At 37.5% G+C, this 20,899-nt stretch overlaps 1 protein-coding gene across 1 annotated transcript in view; it reads left to right on the top strand.

Annotated features, from left to right (window-relative positions):
• LOC107585453 (arginyl-tRNA--protein transferase 1-like) overlaps positions 1 to 18,193 on the top strand; it is a 94,571-nt gene extending 76,378 nt beyond the window's left edge. Inside the window, exon 11 of the mRNA XM_016272471.1 lies at positions 18,155 to 18,193. Within this exon, the coding sequence (XP_016127957.1) occupies positions 18,155 to 18,193 (39 nt within the window). The remainder of the gene's footprint in view (positions 1 to 18,154) is intronic.
• Positions 18,194 to 20,899: the final 2,706 nt, after the last annotated feature.

Consider the following 20,899-nt stretch of genomic DNA (forward strand, 5'->3'; position numbering starts at 1 on the left):
GACCCCTTTAAGATGTATATTTTAAAAAAAAAGTGGTGTTATGTCACACAAATAATGTGTATTCTATTGCATTGTGGCACCTTAAGTTAAAGGCACAATATGTAAGATTTTTTTATTAAAATATCCAAAAACCACTAGAACAGTGTTATATATTTTGCTGACTTGTGTACTTACATTATCCCAAATGTTTTGAAGAATGTTTAAATCCAGAGAAATAAGCAATTTTAACTAGTGACACGGGCCGTGTCCATAGTGTCATTGTGTCGCCTGCCAATGATGTCATAACCCCTCGATTTGTAGAAAACATGGAAACACCAAAGAAGCTTTAATAAGTTATGCGTTTTGTTAGACGGGTGACGACCGCACAGAGTAGCATTATAACAGAACTTTCAAACGTATCTAGTATGATAAAACAGTGCTGCTTTACCCCACATACACACGACCGGAAGGAGCGGAAGCGGTCGACTGTGGCATAATAAAAGCTCTGCTGCTTTCGAGCCGTACGTGTGTCGTGCTCGTTCAGCGGCCTCGTTTCGCTTCGACGGCTTTCAGCCTCACCCTGCTTCATACTACAACGTTAATAAATCATTAGCTCATCCATGAACATGATTTCTGCCCGAGTGCCGTCGGATTGCGTCAGCTGTGGGGATGAAGACTCCACACTCAGTCACGCCGTCATCAAACTACGCCTTTGTTTCTTTGTTTGTTTTGAATACGCGCCCTCTAGCGGCGAAAACTTACATATTGTGCCTTTAACCGTCTGAGAACACTTGGTACCTTCACGGTCAAAAGGGACCAAAGCCTTGAAACTTTCCTTTTTTTTTTTCAGAAAAATCAATCTAATATGTTTTTGTTCAATAATTTTTTTAAATTATTATTATTTAGAATTTTGGGGAGATTTTATGATACTATGCAATATTTATAAAAAATGTTATCAGCAATTGTTTACATTACATTTTTTTTGTATTTCCCATTCATTTCCTATGCCGGTCAGTTTTGATCATGAAGGTACCAAGTGTTACTTTTTATTTTTCCACCCTTTAACATATCCACATATATATATTTCTATCATGAGAACTCTCAGAAGATTTTAGCATGGTAATGGATATGACGATGCATATAAAATAACCAGATCTATACAGGTGGAGCTGGGGAAGGTGGAGGGTTTCAGAGGAACTCTGAAAGCGTGCTGCAATGCTTAAGCGAATGCTAATCAGCCATTTAAATGTAGAGCAACAAGCTCATTGGCTACGTATGCAAAATAAACCAATCAGCTTGTGACAAATTGTTTAATGCTAAGAATATCATCATGGTTATAATTTCATTATGGCTTTTTTATTTATGTAATAGTTAATTTCTTTAAAGTATTCTTTAAAAAATAAGATTTCATTGTGATATATAAATGTATATTTATTTAGGAGCTACACAAATGGCACCTGTTTAGTAGAATGATCCATGGCCTTTAATCACAGCTTTGTTATTGATTGTTTTCATATCAGTGCTGCACTCTATTAGAAACCATGACATAATTTTCCCATCTCAAAGCTTTGAGCATCTCTGCAATGCGGCAATGAGTGTAAAGCCACTGGGTATCTTAATTCACTGTTTCTCTGCACTGCAGTATCGTGTTAGTCTACTGAAACTTTCAACCTCAGGCTGTTTCTGCAGTCCTGGAAGTTGTTTGTGCGTCTGTCTTTCTCTCTGTCTCTGTCTTTGTTGGACTCTCTTCGTGGAGCCGGTTTCTGCAGAGCTGTGCGTGTGGAATAATGAATAGAGCTCGGTTGGAGCCCAGCTCTCGCTCTTCTGTATGGGACAGCTCTCACATCAGAGGATGAGTGCCACTCACCCCTCTCATTCACCTCCTGCCATTCTGCACTGAGAGATTAGTCTGGGGTTAGAAGGTTGTCTGTTTCTCACCTACATCTTCAAATCCAGTAGTCACTCGGGTGATTCCAAATCCAAATGCTGCTTGTTGCACTTTTCAATGCAATTTGCATTAAATGAGGACTGAAGCTTTCAAGCTTCGAAAAGGGCACAAAAGCATCATTAAAGTATCATCTGAACCCATACGATAGCTTTATGTGAGAAACAGAGCAAAAAACACTCAAAATTGTCCTCAATTTCAGAGGACAATTTCTGAACACTGCAATCCAATTCATATATTTTTTCTTTTGCATGCATTACATCTATTCTGAACCAAACTTCAGCTTATGCGCATGCCTTCTAAAAAGAGATCTAAAAAGAAAGCTAACATATATGTCAAAAGAGCTTTTTTTTTTTATTTGTTTTTTTTTAGCAAATATTCAGTCTCATCCACTGATCAGTTCATGAGATATGTCAATTCAATTCAATACAATTCAGATTTATTTGTATAGCGCTTTTCACAATACACATCGTTTCAAAGCAGCTTTATAGAAAATGCATGTGTCTACTTTACAATTTAGAGTGATCTGTTATCAGAGCTGACTGTCCAAGTAATGTCCATTTCAGAAATGAACAGTTCAAGATAATAGAATAATACAGTTAGCTAACATGAATTAATACATTTTAGGCAGAAAAAATTAGCTCATTTAAGCAAGTAAATAAACACATGCATGTTTGTAAGATGTGAAACTTGTGTAAATTTGCATCACAGCACTGTGCAAGGTTTTTTTGAATCTGATTGAGAAAATAGTCTTATTCAAGAGTTTATATTCTTCATTTTTTTCCCCTGTTGATCAGATTTTTTCAGGTCTACACCACTCCTTTCAATCCAATCGAAATTTTTCATTTAGATCGAGATGCTTACATGAAGGCTTTTGAGTCTGAGTGAGCCATCAATCTGATTATGAAACCGTGCATGTAAACATAGCTTATGAGTTGCGGCTGGATCATTGAATCATTGAGCTAAATGACAAACAAATTAATCTGATTCCTATATGAATCATTGAATGAACAATGAACCGATTCATTTGTAAGATTCAAAAGAGTGATTTGCCAAGGAAATCTAGGGCAGATTTTCAGTGACTAATGTCTACATTTTTGATTTGTCTCTCACACAGAGTGATCGTATGACTACAGAAGAGTTGTATAAACTGGTTTTATGATGTTTTATGATATTTTCATCTTTTTGAAGCTTAAAAGCCCCAGTCACAATTAATTGTAACTCGGAAAAGAGCACGGAAAAATCTTTAAACTCTCTTTTTGTGTTTTGTGGAAGGGTTTGGAAAGACGTGAGGGAGAGTAAATGATGACAGAATTTTCCTTACTCCTTTAGCACAAAGGCATATGGTATTATTGTGACCGTCCCGGAATGTCTTCTTGAAATCCATCTCAGTGTGTTGTTTCAGAATGACCCTGCACCTCTGCTCAGAGCTCAGCACCCGCTGTGTCTTCTCAAAGCCCCTGAGCTCTCATGTTCGGCACTGCGTAGAGCTCAGTTCTATCGCTTTAGAGCGGCTCCCTTCTTTTCAGCCAGGGAACACTGTGTACCTCCTGTGTCTACTGGCGAAGATCTCTCACTGCAGAGTTTACATTATGTGCTGATACTTGTGTATGTGTAAAATTGTTGCGTAAGTGTTATTTATTTAATGAGCTTTAGGCCTGAAACATACTCTGGACAAGTACATGAATGTAAACGTTTCACGTGTCGGTGTGTTCCGAAATGTCATAATATAATATATAATATATTCATAACTCTGTCACCTCATTGAGTACTGAGGTTATTATAGGGATAATTCACCCAAAAAAATGAAAATTATTATCGCTTACTTTTTTTTTGTCAATACAATAAAAGTTACCATGGTACTGTTGTTTTGGAGCCCATTTATAGTCTTCAGAATATATTCATTTTTGTTGCACAAAAAAAGAAAAGCAAGTATGAATAAATGATGGTAGCATTTGAATTTTGGGGTGTTAAACCTTTTTGCAATGTAACATAGGCCTACTGTACATTTGCATTTGCATACTTAGGTGTGGTTATGTTTCTGTTTTATGTATCTATCTGTCTGTCTGTATCTAATATATCGACCATTACTTAGATAAACATGCAACACAGAGATGCAAGATGGTCTACAATTTCGCGCAATACCAGGAGTGTGGACTCGTGTCACTTGACTCGAGACTCGACTCGGACTCGAGTCCCAAATTTGATGACTTGCGACTCGACATAATTAAAGAAGACTTGAGACTCGACTTAGACTTGAGCCCTGTGACTCGGAAAGACTTTATGATCAGATCAAAGTCGTTATAGATGCGTCCCTGCAGTGTGCTTGCGCTTGACTGGCAATAAGCCAGAGACTGCGTTCAGGGAGTGCTGGATAGGCTAGTATAAATTAATGGAGTAATAGCATAACTTACGACAAAAGAACAGAGATAAAAAAATTACATGATTCGTCTAGTAGCGATCTCCGCTCGTGAAAAGCGCTGCCCTGTCCATTTGATCGCCGCCCTGCAGACACACGGAGCGGGCATGAGAAACATTAACCCTTAAATGCACTTGCCTGTCTTGACTCGGGACTTGACTCGAGACTTGAATGCAAAGACTCGAGACTTACTTGTGACTTGCAAAACAATGACTCGCCTCTGCACAATACTGAAAATGTTGGGTTTGGTAAGATTTTTAAAATGTTTTTGAAAGAAGTTTAACCAAGGCTGCATGTATTTAATTAAAAATACAGTAAAAACAGTGATTATTCAAGTTTCAAGTTTATTTTCAGGAATATATGGCCTCTCAGTCCATAGTTCCACAAGATCACAATGACATGGCAGATACTCTTTACATCATTCCATGGTATAAATACAATGTTAATCTCCATGCATACTCACTTGACTCACAAACACAGACATCACCAACAAGAACAAGATCACCTAAATATTTCTTACGCAAATCCACATACAATGAGCAGTCATACAAGAAATGCTTCTTATCTTCTCTCACAGAAATATCTGATTTTAACTGATTCTCTCTGCCACTGGTGTATTACTCCATCTGTCTGTTTCTACAGCTAACATCGTTCAAGTTGTAGCTCTCTTGTACTAACAAAGACTTTAACACTTGAACATTCCATGCAATTATAGTTTATAGTTTGTTTGGGCCGAGGCCATCATTCTACCTCACATGAGTGTCAGATGTTCCTTCATTATTCAATCCAATTTCAACCACAGACTCAGACTCTGTGGGAAGAGTGAAAACTCTACCATCCACAAATAATTTATAAAAAAGTGACATCTGTATATTCAGTTGATTTTGATGTAGAGTTTGCATGTAGTTAACCAGCTTTCTCCGTATCTCACACACTCGAGCACTAAAGTCCTCTGACACCCGAATTTGGCCATTTATTCCATCATCTTCATTGTTACTTTGTTCATGCCATTCCCATGTTTTCTGTCGTGCCTTCTGTAGAATCTCGCGACTCGACATAATTAAAGAAGACTTGAGACTCGACTTAGACTTGAGCCCTGTGACTCGGAAAGACTTTATGATCAGATCAAAGTCGTTATAGATGCGTCCCTGCAGTGTGCTTGCGCTTGACTGGCAATAAGCCAGAGACTGCGTTCAGGGAGTGCTGGATAGGCTAGTATAAATTAATGGAGTAATAGCATAACTTACGACAAAAGAACAGAGATAAAAAAATTACATGATTCGTCTAGTAGCGATCTCCGCTCGTGAAAAGCGCTGCCCTGTCCATTTGATCGCCGCCCTGCAGACACACGGAGCGGGCATGAGAAACATTAACCCTTAAATGCACTTGCCTGTCTTGACTCGGGACTTGACTCGAGACTTGAATGCAAAGACTCGAGACTTACTTGTGACTTGCAAAACAATGACTCGCCTCTGCACAATACTGAAAATGTTGGGTTTGGTAAGATTTTTAAAATGTTTTTGAAAGAAGTTTAACCAAGGCTGCATGTATTTAATTAAAAATACAGTAAAAACAGTGAATATTCAAGTTTCAAGTTTATTTTCAGGAATATATGGCCTCTCAGTCCATAGTTCCACAAGATCACAATGACATGGCAGATACTCTTTACATCATTCCATGGTATAAATACAATGTTAATCTCCATGCATACTCACTTGACTCACAAACACAGACATCACCAACAAGAACAAGATCACCTAAATATTTCTTACGCAAATCCACATACAATGAGCAGTCATACAAGAAATGCTTCTTATCTTCTCTCACAGAAATATCTGATTTTAACTGATTCTCTCTGCCACTGGTGTATTACTCCATCTGTCTGTTTCTACAGCTAACATCGTTCAAGTTGTAGCTCTCTTGTACTAACAAAGACTTTAACACTTGAACATTCCATGCAATTATAGTTTATAGTTTGTTTGGGCCGAGGCCATCATTCTACCTCACATGAGTGTCAGATGTTCCTTCATTATTCAATCCAATTTCAACCACAGACTCAGACTCTGTGGGAAGAGTGAAAACTCTACCATCCACAAATAATTTATAAAAAAGTGACATCTGTATATTCAGTTGATTTTGATGTAGAGTTTGCATGTAGTTAACCAGCTTTCTCCGTATCTCACACACTCGAGCACTAAAGTCCTCTGACACCCGAATTTGGCCATTTATTCCATCATCTTCATTGTTACTTTGTTCATGCCATTCCCATGTTTTCTGTCGTGCCTTCTGTAGAATCTCTTCCTTGTCCTTCCACCTGCTGAAACGGACCAACAACACTGTGAGTGCACTCAATCGGGAGTTCCACATCGCTTTTGGCTCTGCCCAGAATTAAAATATTCAGTAACATGGTCCTGCACCTTCTTCTTACTCTCTTTCCATGTTTCCCGATCCGACTCCAAGGATGCCATAAAAGACAAGGTAATCTCGTCTGTTCTGATTTTCCATGCACTCATGCTTTTCCTGAAGTTCAGCGTTTTCATGCTCAAGTCTCTCGACTGTCTCCACATGCTTCTCAACGAGTTCTCGTAAATCCATAACTTCTTTTTTAAAGGGATTCAATTTGGGTAAATGTGTGGGGTTCTTTTGGTTCTGAACCACCTGTTGCTCCTAACAGTGCTGTCCGTAGTGTTATTCTCTCCAGCCTAAATATTGTGTCTGAGACGCCACGCTTGCCTGTCCCGGGGCCGGGATTCTTTTCCACATCGCCCGCTAAGATTAAGAGATGGCCGCAGTCCACCCGCAAGCACCCCACTGTAAACGGTATATGTGGCCAGTTTAAACTTTTCTTTAAACGCTCACTGGGAATATCGGCCTATTCTCTGCCTCCATTTTTTATGGTGATTCCCCATGATACCGGAAGTTTATTATAGTTTATTTTTAAACAGTGATATTGTAAATATTACTACTTAAAATAACTTTTAAGTTTTCTTTTAAAATATTTTTTAACATGTAGTTTATTCCTGTGATCAAAGCTGAATTTTCAGCATCATTATTCCAGTCTTCAGTGTCACATGATCCTTTAGAAATCATTCTAATATGCTGATTTGCTGCTCAAGAAACATTTCTGATTACCGTATTATCAATGTTGAAAACAGTTATGCTGCTTCATATTTTTGTGGAAACCATGATTCTTTTTTTCAGGATTCTTTGAATATGAAGTTTTAATATACAGTAAATATGACGCATATATTTGAATAAAAAGCATTTATTTAAATTAGAAATATTTTGTAACATACATTTCCTTACTGTCACTTTTGATAAATTTAATGCATCCTTGCTGCGTAAAAGTATTATTTATTTATTTATTTATTTTTAATGAAACTTGGTGATCCTAAACATTTGAATGGTAATGCACTTTTCATGTTAGTATTTTTTTTTTTTTTTTTTAAGATAAAGATATTTCTATTATACAGAATATATTATTCAGTTGTTGTGGAAGAAGGACTGGAGCAGACCATAAACAAAAACAACCAGACAAAATGCCAAGAACTCTAACTGGCCTCCGTTTAAACTTCACTGGTCACAAAAGCAGTGGTTGGAGTCCTTTCGGGAGGCTGTACCCGGTGCCAGCCAGCTCCGTTCCTCTTACTGCAGTCGAGCCAGACCGCCGTCCAGTTCGAGACGTGACTTCCTGGCCATGCCGGCTCTATTCTGTGCCTGAGCTGCTGATGGCTGTTTGGCCCTCGACTGTGCCTGAGCTTTCAGGCTTCTGAATGTGTCTAATGGGGTGGAATGAGCAGGTCTGTGGGGTTCTGGCGAGAGACGCGTCCCCCCTCCACCCTCCCTACACCTGCCTCCCACTCCATCCACCAGGTGTTTCCCAAAGCTTCCTGTGAATTCCACATCCAGGCCAAAGGAAACAAGCGTCTGAGAACTGCATTGGGGTCGTCTTTGTATGTTTGTGTTTGGGCTGCCGGTCATCTGGAGAGGCTTTTCATTAGTCTTAAGAGCCGCTTCCTGCTAAGTTAATGTCGGAAACCTGAGGAATTTCAGTGGGTTAAATGGCTAATGCTTGCACTGTGCTTAAACCAACCTTTATGCAAATAAACCACCGTTAAGCATGTTTAAGAATGACTAATATGTACAGCAAATTTAATGTCTTTAAAAGCATGGCAGGTATGTTTTTTACAGCAATGTGTGGAGTTGCTACTTTCAGTGAAAGTCCCTCTAGTGCAGTCAAAGAGGGATTGCGCTCATGCTCTCCTACTGTAACATGCTTCTTCGGTTGACTGTAACCTCTCATCTGCTCATCTGGGACAAATGTATTGAATTGAATTGGGCTGACAGAACATGAGTTCATTCTCATGCATTAGCTTGATGCATCCATTGCAGAATCTGTATTTGTAGCATGCTAAACCAAAATAGACAACATCTGTTCATGTTTTCCATTGTTATATTTAGCTGTGATTCTTAGAAGCATTTTTGTTTTTAATATTTATTGACTTTTGTCAGTGCCTCCCTTTTTTCCCCTTCCCCTGCTTTGCGTGGGGTCTTGTGATGTTGCACAACATTTTATTTATTGTTGTTATCTTTGCATTTTAAGACCAAGCATGTTTCTAAGTGTCTGTTTTAGTTTTCCTTTGAGTTGAAGGGAGTTTCAGTGACATTAAAGATTAGCTTTATTTATAGAATAATTTAGGTTAACTATGTAGTTATTGTTTATTTTAAGGTTTAATTCTTTGATCTCAAACAAAGTTTGGTGATTTAGTTTATTTTGGACCAGAGAAAGTGACAATGCTGATATACACAAGTTCAAAGGCTTGGGGTCTTTTGAACTTTGTTCATCAAAGAATCATCAAAAAAGTATTATAGTTTGCACACAAATATTAAGCAGCACAACTGTTTTCAGCATTAATAATCAGAAATGATTATTTATTGTGCAGCGAATCAGCATATTAGAATGATTTCTGAATGATCATGTGACGCTGAAGACTGGAGTAAGTTACATCACAGGAATAAATTACATTTGACATTATATTCAAATAGAAAACGATTCTTTTGAATCGTAACAATATTTCACAATACTACTGTTTCAATGTATTTTTTTTTAATCCAATAAATGCAGCCTTGATGAGAGGAAGAGACTTCTTTCAAAAACATGAAACATCTTACTGCTCCTAAACTTTTGATTGGTAGTGTGTATTTGTAGTGTCAGGAACAGTGTTTTTAGCATGCTTAACCACATAAGACTTTAACAACAGACTTATTTCGATTTTTCCATTCAAGACATCATAAGTAAAGATGCAAGCACTGCTTTTGAGAATCAGGGTTCCCACTGTTACGAAGAGCTGAAAAAGCTGCAATTTCTAGGTCTTGAAAATTAATGTAAATAAAAAAAACGTTAGTTTTGAACATTTTTGTACAGTTTTTTTTATGCTCCACTCTAAAATATTTCATTGGCTTTGTGAGTACAACCATTATTCTGTCCATCTTTCTTTAAATCTATCCAGAAGTCATGGAAATTCAGTGATCAAAAGGAGTGAGAAACCTGGAGACTGTACATGTGGCATTTGGAGTCTCTCCTTCTCATCTAATCTCTACATCTCGATAATAGAGTTCTCGTCCTGTTTGCTGTACGTGTTTCTGTATCTCGAGCTCTCTCTGCTCTTGTATAAATCCTCAGGAATGCAGAGGCAGGTGGGAACACATGCTTGTTTCTTGCTCGCGCTCTTGTCGCCTCTAGTGTTGTACATGATTGCTTCAGCTTGCACACATGGTCACACTTTAGTTTGTGTTTATTTTTGTCAAACCTTTCAATTTGGTCCTGCAAAAGAAAAAAAAAAAAAGAAAACTTAAATCCAGTGAGCAGCATTTTTTAGTTTAAATGAGTTTGGATTTCTTTTTATGCTGTATGCTTGCAGAACCCAACCCATCTCATTCAACTTTCATCATGTGAACTGACTTCAAACCTTTGCTCCTTTCTTTACCGTCTCTGCGCTCGTCCCATAAACCACGCCAGCATGAAGCGCTTAATGAAATGATAGGAAATGAGGGCTTGAAATGAAAGAAAGTGGTCTGAGAGAAAGATAGACAATTACCACACATTTAGTTTGGCATGTTCTGCCCTTTCTCCTTTTTTTCCACTCATCAAAGCTCCTTTGAAGCGTGCTCGGTTCTGCAGCGTAATCTCTTTCACTTGTTTTTCTTTCATTAATAAGCTACGGCCCTGTGGAACTGTCAGTTAGCCGTTTAAATGCGGTCTGCACTTTCGTTGCGTGCTGTTGAGATTGGATTTGTGATTGTGGTGCGTGTCAGGACAGGGGGAAAAAAAACAAAAGTTTCCAGCGTCGGGGTCTCACTGCCCGTCCGAAATCTTTCCCACAGGCTTGTGCAAGTGTGATCTTGTTAGCATATGACTGATATGTCAAAATACATGATCTACATGCTAAACCATCAATGTTTTAGCTCCTTTTATTGCACACTTAGCTTGGTCAGCTTGGACAGTTCACCCCAGATATGTGACCCTGGAGCACAAAAGCAGTGTTAAGTCACTGGGGTATATTTGTAGCACTAGCCAAAAATTCATTGTATGGGTCAAAATTATTTTTCTCTTATGCCAAAAACCATTAGGATATTAAGTAAAGATCATGTTCCATGAAGATATTTTGTAAATTTCCTACTGTAAATATATTAAAACTTAATTTTTAATTAGTAATATGCATTGCTAAGAACTTCATTTGGACAACTGTAAAGGCGATTTTCTCAATATTTAGATTTTTTTGCACCCTCAGATTCCAGATTTTCAAATAGTTGTGTATCGGCCAAATATTATCCTATCCTAACAAACCATACATCAATGGAAAGCTTATTTATTCAGCTTTCAGATGATGTATACATCTCAGTTTCGACCATTTAAGAGGGTCTTAAACTGATCCAAAAAGCAGGTTTGGAAGAGTGTGAGGCCGATGACCATTTTCATTTTTAGGTGAAGCGTTCCTGTAGTTCTGCACTAATTTGGCTGAATGTGTCTTTAAAATGGCTGTTCAAGAACTCTGTTCCCCTCTTCGCTCTATTACAGTCGTGCCCTGCTCACCAAATCACCTTGAGTATCCTTTTTTATACCTCTCACTTCTTCAGTAACGCTTACGAGTCCAGCACCCTCTATTCGCCTGATTTTCACCCTTCCCAGGGTCCTCCATTGGCAGCCAACTTGACAGAAGTTGGTTTTTGATTTGGTTCAACTCAGACCACCAACAGCGAGGCGTATGAGGGGAACAGTTTGTTTGAATTGGGGTTTGTTTCTTCTCTTTTCTCTCTCCCTTCTGTACGGTGTAAGTTTTGACATCGGTTGAAGCCAGCACGAGGGTCTTGTTCCAATTACTAAAAAAAACTCATCTAGCAAACTCTTTCTGTCTGTGTTGATCTTTGTGGTGGTGCACTATTTTACTCTCTAGCTGATCTGTTTTAAATGTTTAGCAAATGTGTAACACTTCTGTTAAAAGTCTGGGTTCAGTAACTCTTTTTGAAATAAATGTACTCTTTCGTTCAGCAAGGATGCATCAAACTGACATTCATAATGTTACAAAAGACTTCTGTTTCAAATAAATGCTGTTCTTTTGAACTTTCTGTTCGTCAAAGAATCCTGAAAGAATCCATGTTATGTTTTTCAGAAAAGTGTGAAGCAGCACGCAACTCTTTTCAGTATTTATAATAATCAGAACTCTTTCTTGAGCAGCAAATCAATATATTAGAATGATTTCTGGATTTTTTTTTCGATTAAATAAATGCAGTCTTGGTGAGCAGAAGAATTCTTAACGAGATTCATTTTTTGATACTTTACACTGCCAAGTTTGGCCTACTAGACTAGGGATGAACCGAGATGTTCGACTAGTTTAGTCCTGAGTCACTGAAAGTTTTGTCATGCACCTCAGAAAGTCTAAAGAAGTTCATAGTGAACGTGTAGCATGTTTGATTTCCCTTAAGGCTTTGTAAACAAATACTGCACAAGGGTAGAATAACAAGAATAATTTTATTTTAGTTACTAAAATATTTACAAGTGTTTAATATATTTCCCTTTTTGGTTTTAGCTCACTTTGACAGTGTTTTTTCTTATAAACTCCAGCCAAACTGAATATTATTTTATAGTAATATAAAACCAGGGTGCTATGTGTTGCAGTGCACAATAAGCCTTGTTTACGCTTTGGTTGGGAGTGTGTGTGACATGAATTCAACAGTAGCTGCTCTTTGTGCGGTTTGTTGGTCGATGAGACGGTTGAGAGTTCACATAATGCATTACTGCACTGGAAAGACTTTAAAATGCACATTGCATTTGCTAAAATTGACTTTTAAGTCCATTTTAAGTGCACAGTGATTGTGTTTTCTCATATAATTGCAACAAGCCTAATTGCAGATATATTGTGCATCCATAAATAACCCACAACCCATATTCATTTAGTGTGTTGACACCGTGTGTTAATAGAGACGGCGTGTTTCATGTGTTTACATTGAGGCCCTGGTTCAGCGCACTTACCTCTGCTCCCCCATCAGCAGACCTCCGGGGTCAGAGTTGAGAGGTCGGGTCAGACGATTTAGTCTCGGCAGTGAAAGAGAGAAGCGATAGATGGTGGGGGGAGGGGGTTCGGTGAGGGAGGTGTGAAGGTCACAGGGCTAGAAAATGAGAGTTTAGATCTGATGTCAGGGTGAAAATAGCCAGAGCGGCCCAGCTGCCAGCGCAGTGTGTTTGCCTTGCCATTAACTCGCCCTCGGTTTATTTTCAGAGTCTTGGATTCAGCCACTTTGTCTGGGGGTGACAGGGCCTCCAGACCGTATGACATATAGCACACTTTGATATATAGAGCATGAAACCGAGCAAACGAAACTTAGACTATCTTCTGTTTTTTTTCCCCTGTAGGAGCATTGAAATGAAACATGGGAGTCTTGTTTTGTACTTAATGTGATTTGTATAAAGCATGTTACATTTTTCACCCTTTTTAATATATTTTTTTTAAGTTTGGTGTAAGATTTTTATTTTATTTTTTAAAAGAAATGTACTTATTAATTCAGGATCCTTTAATTTGATCAAACGTGACATTTATAATGCTACAAAAATCATTTTTATAAATGCTGTTCTTTTGAACTTTGCATTAAAAAATCTTAAGAAAAACATGAAGCAGCATGACTATTTTTAACGCTGATAATAATCAGAAATGTTTCTTGAGCAGCAAATCAGCATATTATACTGATTTCTGGAGGATCATGTGATACTGAAGACTGGAGTAATGATGCTGAAAATACAGCTTTGTATCACAGGAATAAATTAAATTGTAAAATATATTCAAATAGAAAACAGCTATTTTAAATTGTAATAATATTTTACAAAATTACTGTATTTTATTTTGTTTATTATTATTTTATTGTGTCCAAATAAATGCAGGCGGTGTATGGCCATAAGCAACTTCTTTCAAATCAATGTAAAACTTTTACCAATCCCAAATCAAATTTTCTCCAGATTTTTTTTTAAGTGGTTTTGTGTTATAATAGATCATTGGATTTAAAACTTTTTTCAGTAATATTACAATTAGGTTAATTAGTTAGCATTAATTAATGCATTAACTAATGTTAACTAACATTCATCTTGTTAGTTCATGTTAGCTCAGGTTCATTACTTGATAACAGATACAACTTTGGATTTTAATAATGTATTGGTATGTGTTGAATGTTAAAGGGATGGTTCAGTGGTTTTTTTCTAGGCTTGATTGTGTTTATTGTATTTTATTTTGTTTATTATTATTTTATTGTGTCCAAATAAATGCAGGCGGTGCATGGCCATAAGCAACTTCTTTCAAATAAATGTAAAACTTTTACCAATCCCAAACATTCACACATCAAATTTTCTCCAGATTTTTTTTTAAGTGGTTTTGTGTTATAATAGATCATTGGATTTAAAACTTTTTTCAGTAATATTACAATTAGGTTAATTAGTTAGCATTAATTAATGCATTAACTAATGTTAACTAACATTCATCTTGTTAGTTCATGTTAGCTCAGGTTCATTACTTGATAACAGATACAACTTTGGATTTTAATAATGTATTGGTATGTGTTGAATGTTAAAGGGATGGTTCAGTGGTTTTTTTCTAGGCTTGATTGTGTTTATGGGGTGCAGTCTAACATGTGTTAATGCTTCGTTTTTTAAGAAACGCATAATTTTTTTACATAATTTACCTTTATTCCACACTGCTCTGTCCCTTCTCCTATTAACACGCTGATCGTTTTCTTCTTTTATGAAGCCCCTCCCTCAGAAATAGGCGATGGGCTCTGATTGGTTAGCTAGCCCAGTGTGTTGTGATTGGCTAAACCGTCTCTAGTGCGCGTCTAAACGTCCCGCCCCTCTCCTCAGCGGCATGTGCTCCAGTTGTATTGTAAACAAAGGCATCGTTAATATCGCTTATCAGTTTGAGCCCGATTGAGAAGCAGAGGATATTTTTGAAGAGTATCGTGCAGAACCTGTGCAAGCACGGCTTTTAATGGTAGGCCTATGTTTTTGTTTGTTGTTGTCTCATACTTTTAGATACGCTGTTATTTGTAAATGCTACTGCTTATGTTACATTTTAATAAACTGTTTTATCCTGATTAAAGCTTTAATACAGTACGGCAACTGCACGCAGTAAAGTGTTACCCTTTTTTTTTTTCATACTTTTTCATACTTTTTTTTTTGGTAGTTTAAAACGTGGCACAAATGTGGTGCTAATTTCCATACAAGCTTTATTTTTGGGCATTCATCTAATTAGCCAGATCAGATATGTCTGGAGTGAAAAGCACTTAAGGAAGGTGAGTGTTAAGGCTGTAAGACCGCTGCACTTAAGCCACCCGCCAATAAACGACAGGAAAGATAGAGAGATAAAACGAGGCTCGGGAGGCTGCGCCTGTAAAACTCTGCCCTGCTGAAACGTGATCCTGTAAAAATATTTTCCCATCATTAACCTGTCATCTACGGACCCCTGATACACAGCCCAGCCAGGCACTACAAGTGAGCGTGTATTTGTGTGTGTATGTCTGAGGAGGCATTAGTTAGCAGTCGGGACATTGTGTTTATTTGAATTCTGTCCCATGGTAATGTGTCGAGTGAGGTGAAATGACTCGCCCAACTCTGTGTGTTTAAACTGCAGGTTTGTGTAAATATCTGAATTTTGAATGCGGTTTGATGCTCTCCTGAGGACCAGTGTGTGGTACTTTGTATGCATGCCATAGTTTAGTATGTAAGGAGAGGGAGGGATCTTTATTTACACACGTCTGTCAGAGAGCACCTCTCCTCTGCTCATTTACAAAGCCCTGTCCGACCGCTGTTTGTGTGAGAGTGTGTTTACACGTGTCATTCAGCAAGGTCTCCCCTGATGTCAGCTCTAACAGGGCGGTCTTGCCATCTGTGCGGCGTTCATGAATGCCAGAGAAAGTGACTAGAGGGTTAGTTTGAGGAAAAATAAAAGGGTTTTCTTTGTATAGACATGCACTCGCTGTTTAACTGACCTATAGGGCAGCATCGGGTCTTAGTCCAGGTCAGCCCTCCCTTTTTTGTGTGCTAGACAGATCTTACAACCTAAATCAATAGATGATATTTTTGTAGTCCAGCCTGAAAGTAAGCATCAGCCTGGTTCCCTTGACAAAAAGCCAGTCGGGTGTTTCCATTGGCTTTTGAATTATAGCAGAAAATACGTTGTGTGACCAACTAACGTTTATGATTCCTACAAGTTTTGTTAATCAAGATAATCTTCACGAATTTTGATGGTCATATGACTTAAATGTCAGCTTCCATTAACTCTTTGATGTTTATTTATAATCGACAAGTTGTAAAGTTTGAGTTAGAATAGTTTGCAGGAGCACGGGGCTGTGAAAAAGGACTACACTTTAAAAAAAATGGTCGCCAAAATAAGTGCCATTTTGGGTTCCACAAAGAATCTTTCAGTGAATGGTTCTTGAAAGAATAATTTTTGGTTGGAGTTAAGAACATTTGAATAATCTGAAGAACATTTTTCCACTTTACAAAGAACCTTTTGGTCCAATGGAAATGGAAATTTGGTTTCATGGATGTTAAAGGTTCTTCATGGAACCATAGATGCCAACAAGGAACATTTATTTTTAAACGTGTAGTGAGTTGAGGAGTTTTCCTGTTTATTGTGATCCGTAGTCCCATTTAGCCACTTGTCTGCCTTTTTCAAGACACATAAAAGCTTAAAAATCACGAGTAGGGTGTTACTGATGTATTTTATGTCGTTGAATGAAATGTGAAAAGATCTTGAGCTTGTATTTACCATAGACCTTGTTTCGGACGTTTAACCAAAAACACATTCAAAAGGCAAAGGAAACGGCGCAAAAATGCAAACTCGTTTCCAGGTTTTAGGACTCATTTTTGCAGGTGAATATTAACACTTGGCATGGTTTTATTGCACGGATATTTGAAAGCAACTCTATCGCCCCCTTTGGCTGTAATGCAAAACCACAGGTCTGTGATTGCATACTTGCGTAGAGCATGTTTCTGGCCACAGCATTCAACACCTGATCTGAATCCCGCCTCTTTAGCACTTTGTGCCTCTATTTCATATGTACTCGTCAATTGTGTGTGTAACCTTCAATTTAAACTATAAGCACAACATGGCAACTGTGTTTGCTCTTTGTGTGCGTCTCAAAGCCAAGATAAGATAGAAATGGAGGAAAGCAAGTGTGTACTTGTGTCTGTCAAAGCACAGACCTGTCCTTGTTCCTGCGTGTGTTTGCCGTTTTGTCAGAAGGGATAGGCCAGGCATTGTTCGGGACTCTGGAGCAGGAGGGAATGTGGACAGCATGGTAAATGTTTAGACAGGTTGCAGTTGGAATTCATGACTGCAGTGCACACAATTCTATATTTTACTATGTGTGCCACTGTTACTATTACACATACTCAGGGTTAAAGGTTTGTTCAGACACCTTTTGCATGGTCTACATTTTCTGGCACAACATGGCAACTGTGTTTGCTCTTTGTGTGCGTCTCAAAGCCAAGATAAGATAGAAATGGAGGAAAGCAAGTGTGTACTTGTGTCTGTCAAAGCACAGACCTGTCCTTGTTCCTGCGTGTGTTTGCCGTTTTGTCAGAAGGGATAGGCCAGGCATTGTTCGGGACTCTATGGAGCAGGAGGGAATGTGGACAGCATGGTAAATGTTTAGACAGGTTGCAGTTGGAATTCATGACTGCAGTGCACACAATTCTATATTTTACTATGTGTGCCACTGTTACTATTACACATACTCAGGGTTAAAGGTTTGTTCAGACACCTTTTGCATGGTCTACATTTTCTTCAGAAAGTCTAAATATCTAGTTTCTCTCATTGAGTCTTCTCAGCCTGTAAGTACCTATGAATACTTCTAAAAAATGAAATGGACCTCTACAGAGGAAATAGGCCCCAGATGTGCATGAAATCATAGTTAATGGTGAAAAGCCGACATCCTGCTGCTATTTAGACTCCCTTGGCTCGCAGTGGGAGGGTTTGGGTTCCCTTCGTGCCCCACGATAGCCTTTAGGACCCAGTTTGTGGTTCTGATCTGGATTTGAGGGTTCAGCTGCATCTTGTAAGTGACAGTGACAAATTCCACAGATTTAGAAAAGAACAGCTAATTGTTCTACAATTACAAAACTTGCAAGAAAATCCATGACCTCAATAATAAATCCTTAAATTTTTTGGTTTGACTAGAATTCAAAGTTTGAGATGATAACATTAATGAACTTAAAACATTTAATGGCTTTTATGATGTGTAAACCATTTTTGTGTTGTTTTCTGTAGGTCAATGTTGACATTGCTCTCCCAGATCAGCTTGTGTAGACATAATCTTTATTATTATTATTATTATTAATTATTATCTTCACTCCCCAGAGTTGAGGTGTTCACAGATTAGATTCCTAGCTAGCGGTGAAGCTGAGGATTTATGCCCCTGATTAATTGCTCTTCTAATAAATCTCAGGTATGGACCCCACGGCGTGCCCCAGCCGGAGGGGTGGAGGTTTTTAGAGCAAGTGAAAATGAAGCAAATGCCTTTTTTTTTTGTCAGGACTTTACCTCCCTCTCATATAAAATCTCATTATATTGCAATTAGTGTTTTCAGTTTATGTGATATCTTTTGAGCATTTAACCTGTACAGTAGATTAACCTGAGGATAAAAAATGCACAAAAAGTAGAAAATTATTTTAATGTTTTCTGGCCATATTTCAAATCCATCCTTTTTGGTTTTAGGTTAGTTTGAGTGTCTTTATTTTTCTTTTCTTTCTTTCTTTCTTTCTTTCTTTCTTTCTTTCTTTCTTTCTTTCTTTCTTTCTTTCTTTCTTTCTTTCCTTCTTTCTTTTCACATTTTCAAATTTTTTTATGTGTTTTAAAGTTATTATTTTTGTTCGTTTGGAGCTTTACTATGAATGCTGTTGAATACAAACTAGACTTTCAAAATGTTCTATAAAGCCTACACTCAAGATTTGTCTTGACAGACGTTCCTTTCCTAGTTGAACATTACACTTTTTTGCAGATACATTAATTTTTGGTTTTAATTGTAATTTTTTTTTAATTCAAATGGTCAATTCTGCATCCTTTTTGCTTCCTCAATTCAAATACAAATTAGGGGCACACTTTAGAGGACCAATTCTCACTATTAACTAACTATTAACTATAACTTTTGCCTCAATAAACTCCTAATTTGCTGCTTATTAATAGTTAGTAAGGTAGCTGTTAAGTTTAGGTTTGGGTAGGATTAAGGGATCTAGAATATGGTCATGGAATAAAGCATTAATATGTGCTTTATAAGTACTAATAAACAGCCAGTATGCTAGTAGTATGCATGCTAATAAGCAGCTTTAATAGTGAGAATTGGTTCCTAAACTAGTGTTACCAATTTAGGAATTCAATTGGAATATATAATAGCATCTCTTGAGCAATTAGGCCTTCTCAGTAAAATAAACAAAGGGTGCACAGATATTTTGGGCAATAATACAGTTATAATTATTTTTATGTATGTTTTTATGTTATGAGTATATGTGGGGGTTTGGAGCTTTACTATGAATGCTGTTGAATACAAACTAGACTTTCAAAATGTTCTATAAAGCCTACACTCAAGATTTGTCTTGACAGACGTTCCTTTCCTAGTTGAACATTACACTTTTTGCAGATACATTAATTTTTGGTTTTAATTGTAATTTTTTTTTAATTCAAATGGTCAATTCTGCATCCTTTTTGCTTCCTCAATTCAAATACAAATTAGGGGCACACTTTAGAGGACCAATTCTCACTATTAACTAACTATTAACTATAACTTTTGCCTCAATAAACTCCTAATTTGCTGCTTATTAATAGTTAGTAAGGTAGCTGTTAAGTTTAGGTTTGGGTAGGATTAAGGGATCTAGAATATGGTCATGGAATAAAGCATTAATATGTGCTTTATAAGTACTAATAAACAGCCAGTATGCTAGTAGTATGCATGCTAATAAGCAGCTTTAATAGTGAGAATTGGTTCCTAAACTAGTGTTACCAATTTAGGAATTCAATTGGAATATATAATAGCATCTCTTGAGCAATTAGGCCTTCTCAGTAAAATAAACAAAGGGTGCACAGATATTTTGGGCAATAATACAGTTATAATTATTTTTATGTATGTTTTTATGTTATGAGTATATGTGGGGAAAGCAGTTATCTGTTTCTAATTGAAACCTAATTTGACTATTGCAGAGAATTAGAAAAAATGTGAAATTGGAGTCATTGATATAAATCATGCATCGCTAAATTAAACCAAAACATACCTGCATATCCATGTTTCTTCTTTAGCTTGATTGGTTTTTATCTAATCCAGTCGTCCATGACGTTGCATCTGTCCTAGCCACATCCATGTGTATGTTTTTGGAGCTTTCTGATTTATTATTGTGTATTCTCTTTAAACAGCTATTCATGCAATATGAAGAAAGGTGCTTCTCAAACACAGTTCTTATTCTCTTTTCTTTATCCTCTGTATTCCTCACTATGGTGATGTCAGTGAGCCTTAGCGAGTGCGGGCCGTCTGTCAACATTAACTTCATTGTCGTGTGAAAGCAGGTTGGCAGGAGGACTTGAAGACGGATGGCGCTGTGTTCGTCGTGCCATTCTTTTAGTGAGAATTGCAGACAGAAACACACGGATTGGACTGGTTTAAATTCGTTTTTTCAGCCGTCAAAGCTCACTTCATTTCCCCCCCCCCCCCCCTCTGCTCTTATGAACTGATGTTGGATCAGAGTTCGTACTCTCAGACTCTTAACCACATCCTGCCTCAGCAGAAGACAAAAGTGGCTTTAGATCAGCTGGAAAGAGTGAGCATGTCGTTTCTTGCTGCTTCTTTTCCCCTGCTATCACATCCTCCTCTGATAGCAGTGTGCTGAGCTAGCGGAACTGATGGATTTATGGATGCGAAGGGAAAAAAATATGCTCCACATGGTTAGATTTTGCTCGTTTGGCTTTTTTCATTGTTTTTTTTTTTAGTCTTCAGCATCCCATGATACCCTCTGCTATCATTTTAGATAC

The sequence above is a fragment of the Sinocyclocheilus grahami genome, unplaced genomic scaffold (genome assembly GCF_001515645.1).
Source record: "Sinocyclocheilus grahami isolate Dianchi unplaced genomic scaffold, SAMN03320097.WGS_v1.1 scaffold70.1, whole genome shotgun sequence".
Classification (NCBI taxonomy): Eukaryota; Metazoa; Chordata; class Actinopteri; order Cypriniformes; family Cyprinidae; genus Sinocyclocheilus; species Sinocyclocheilus grahami.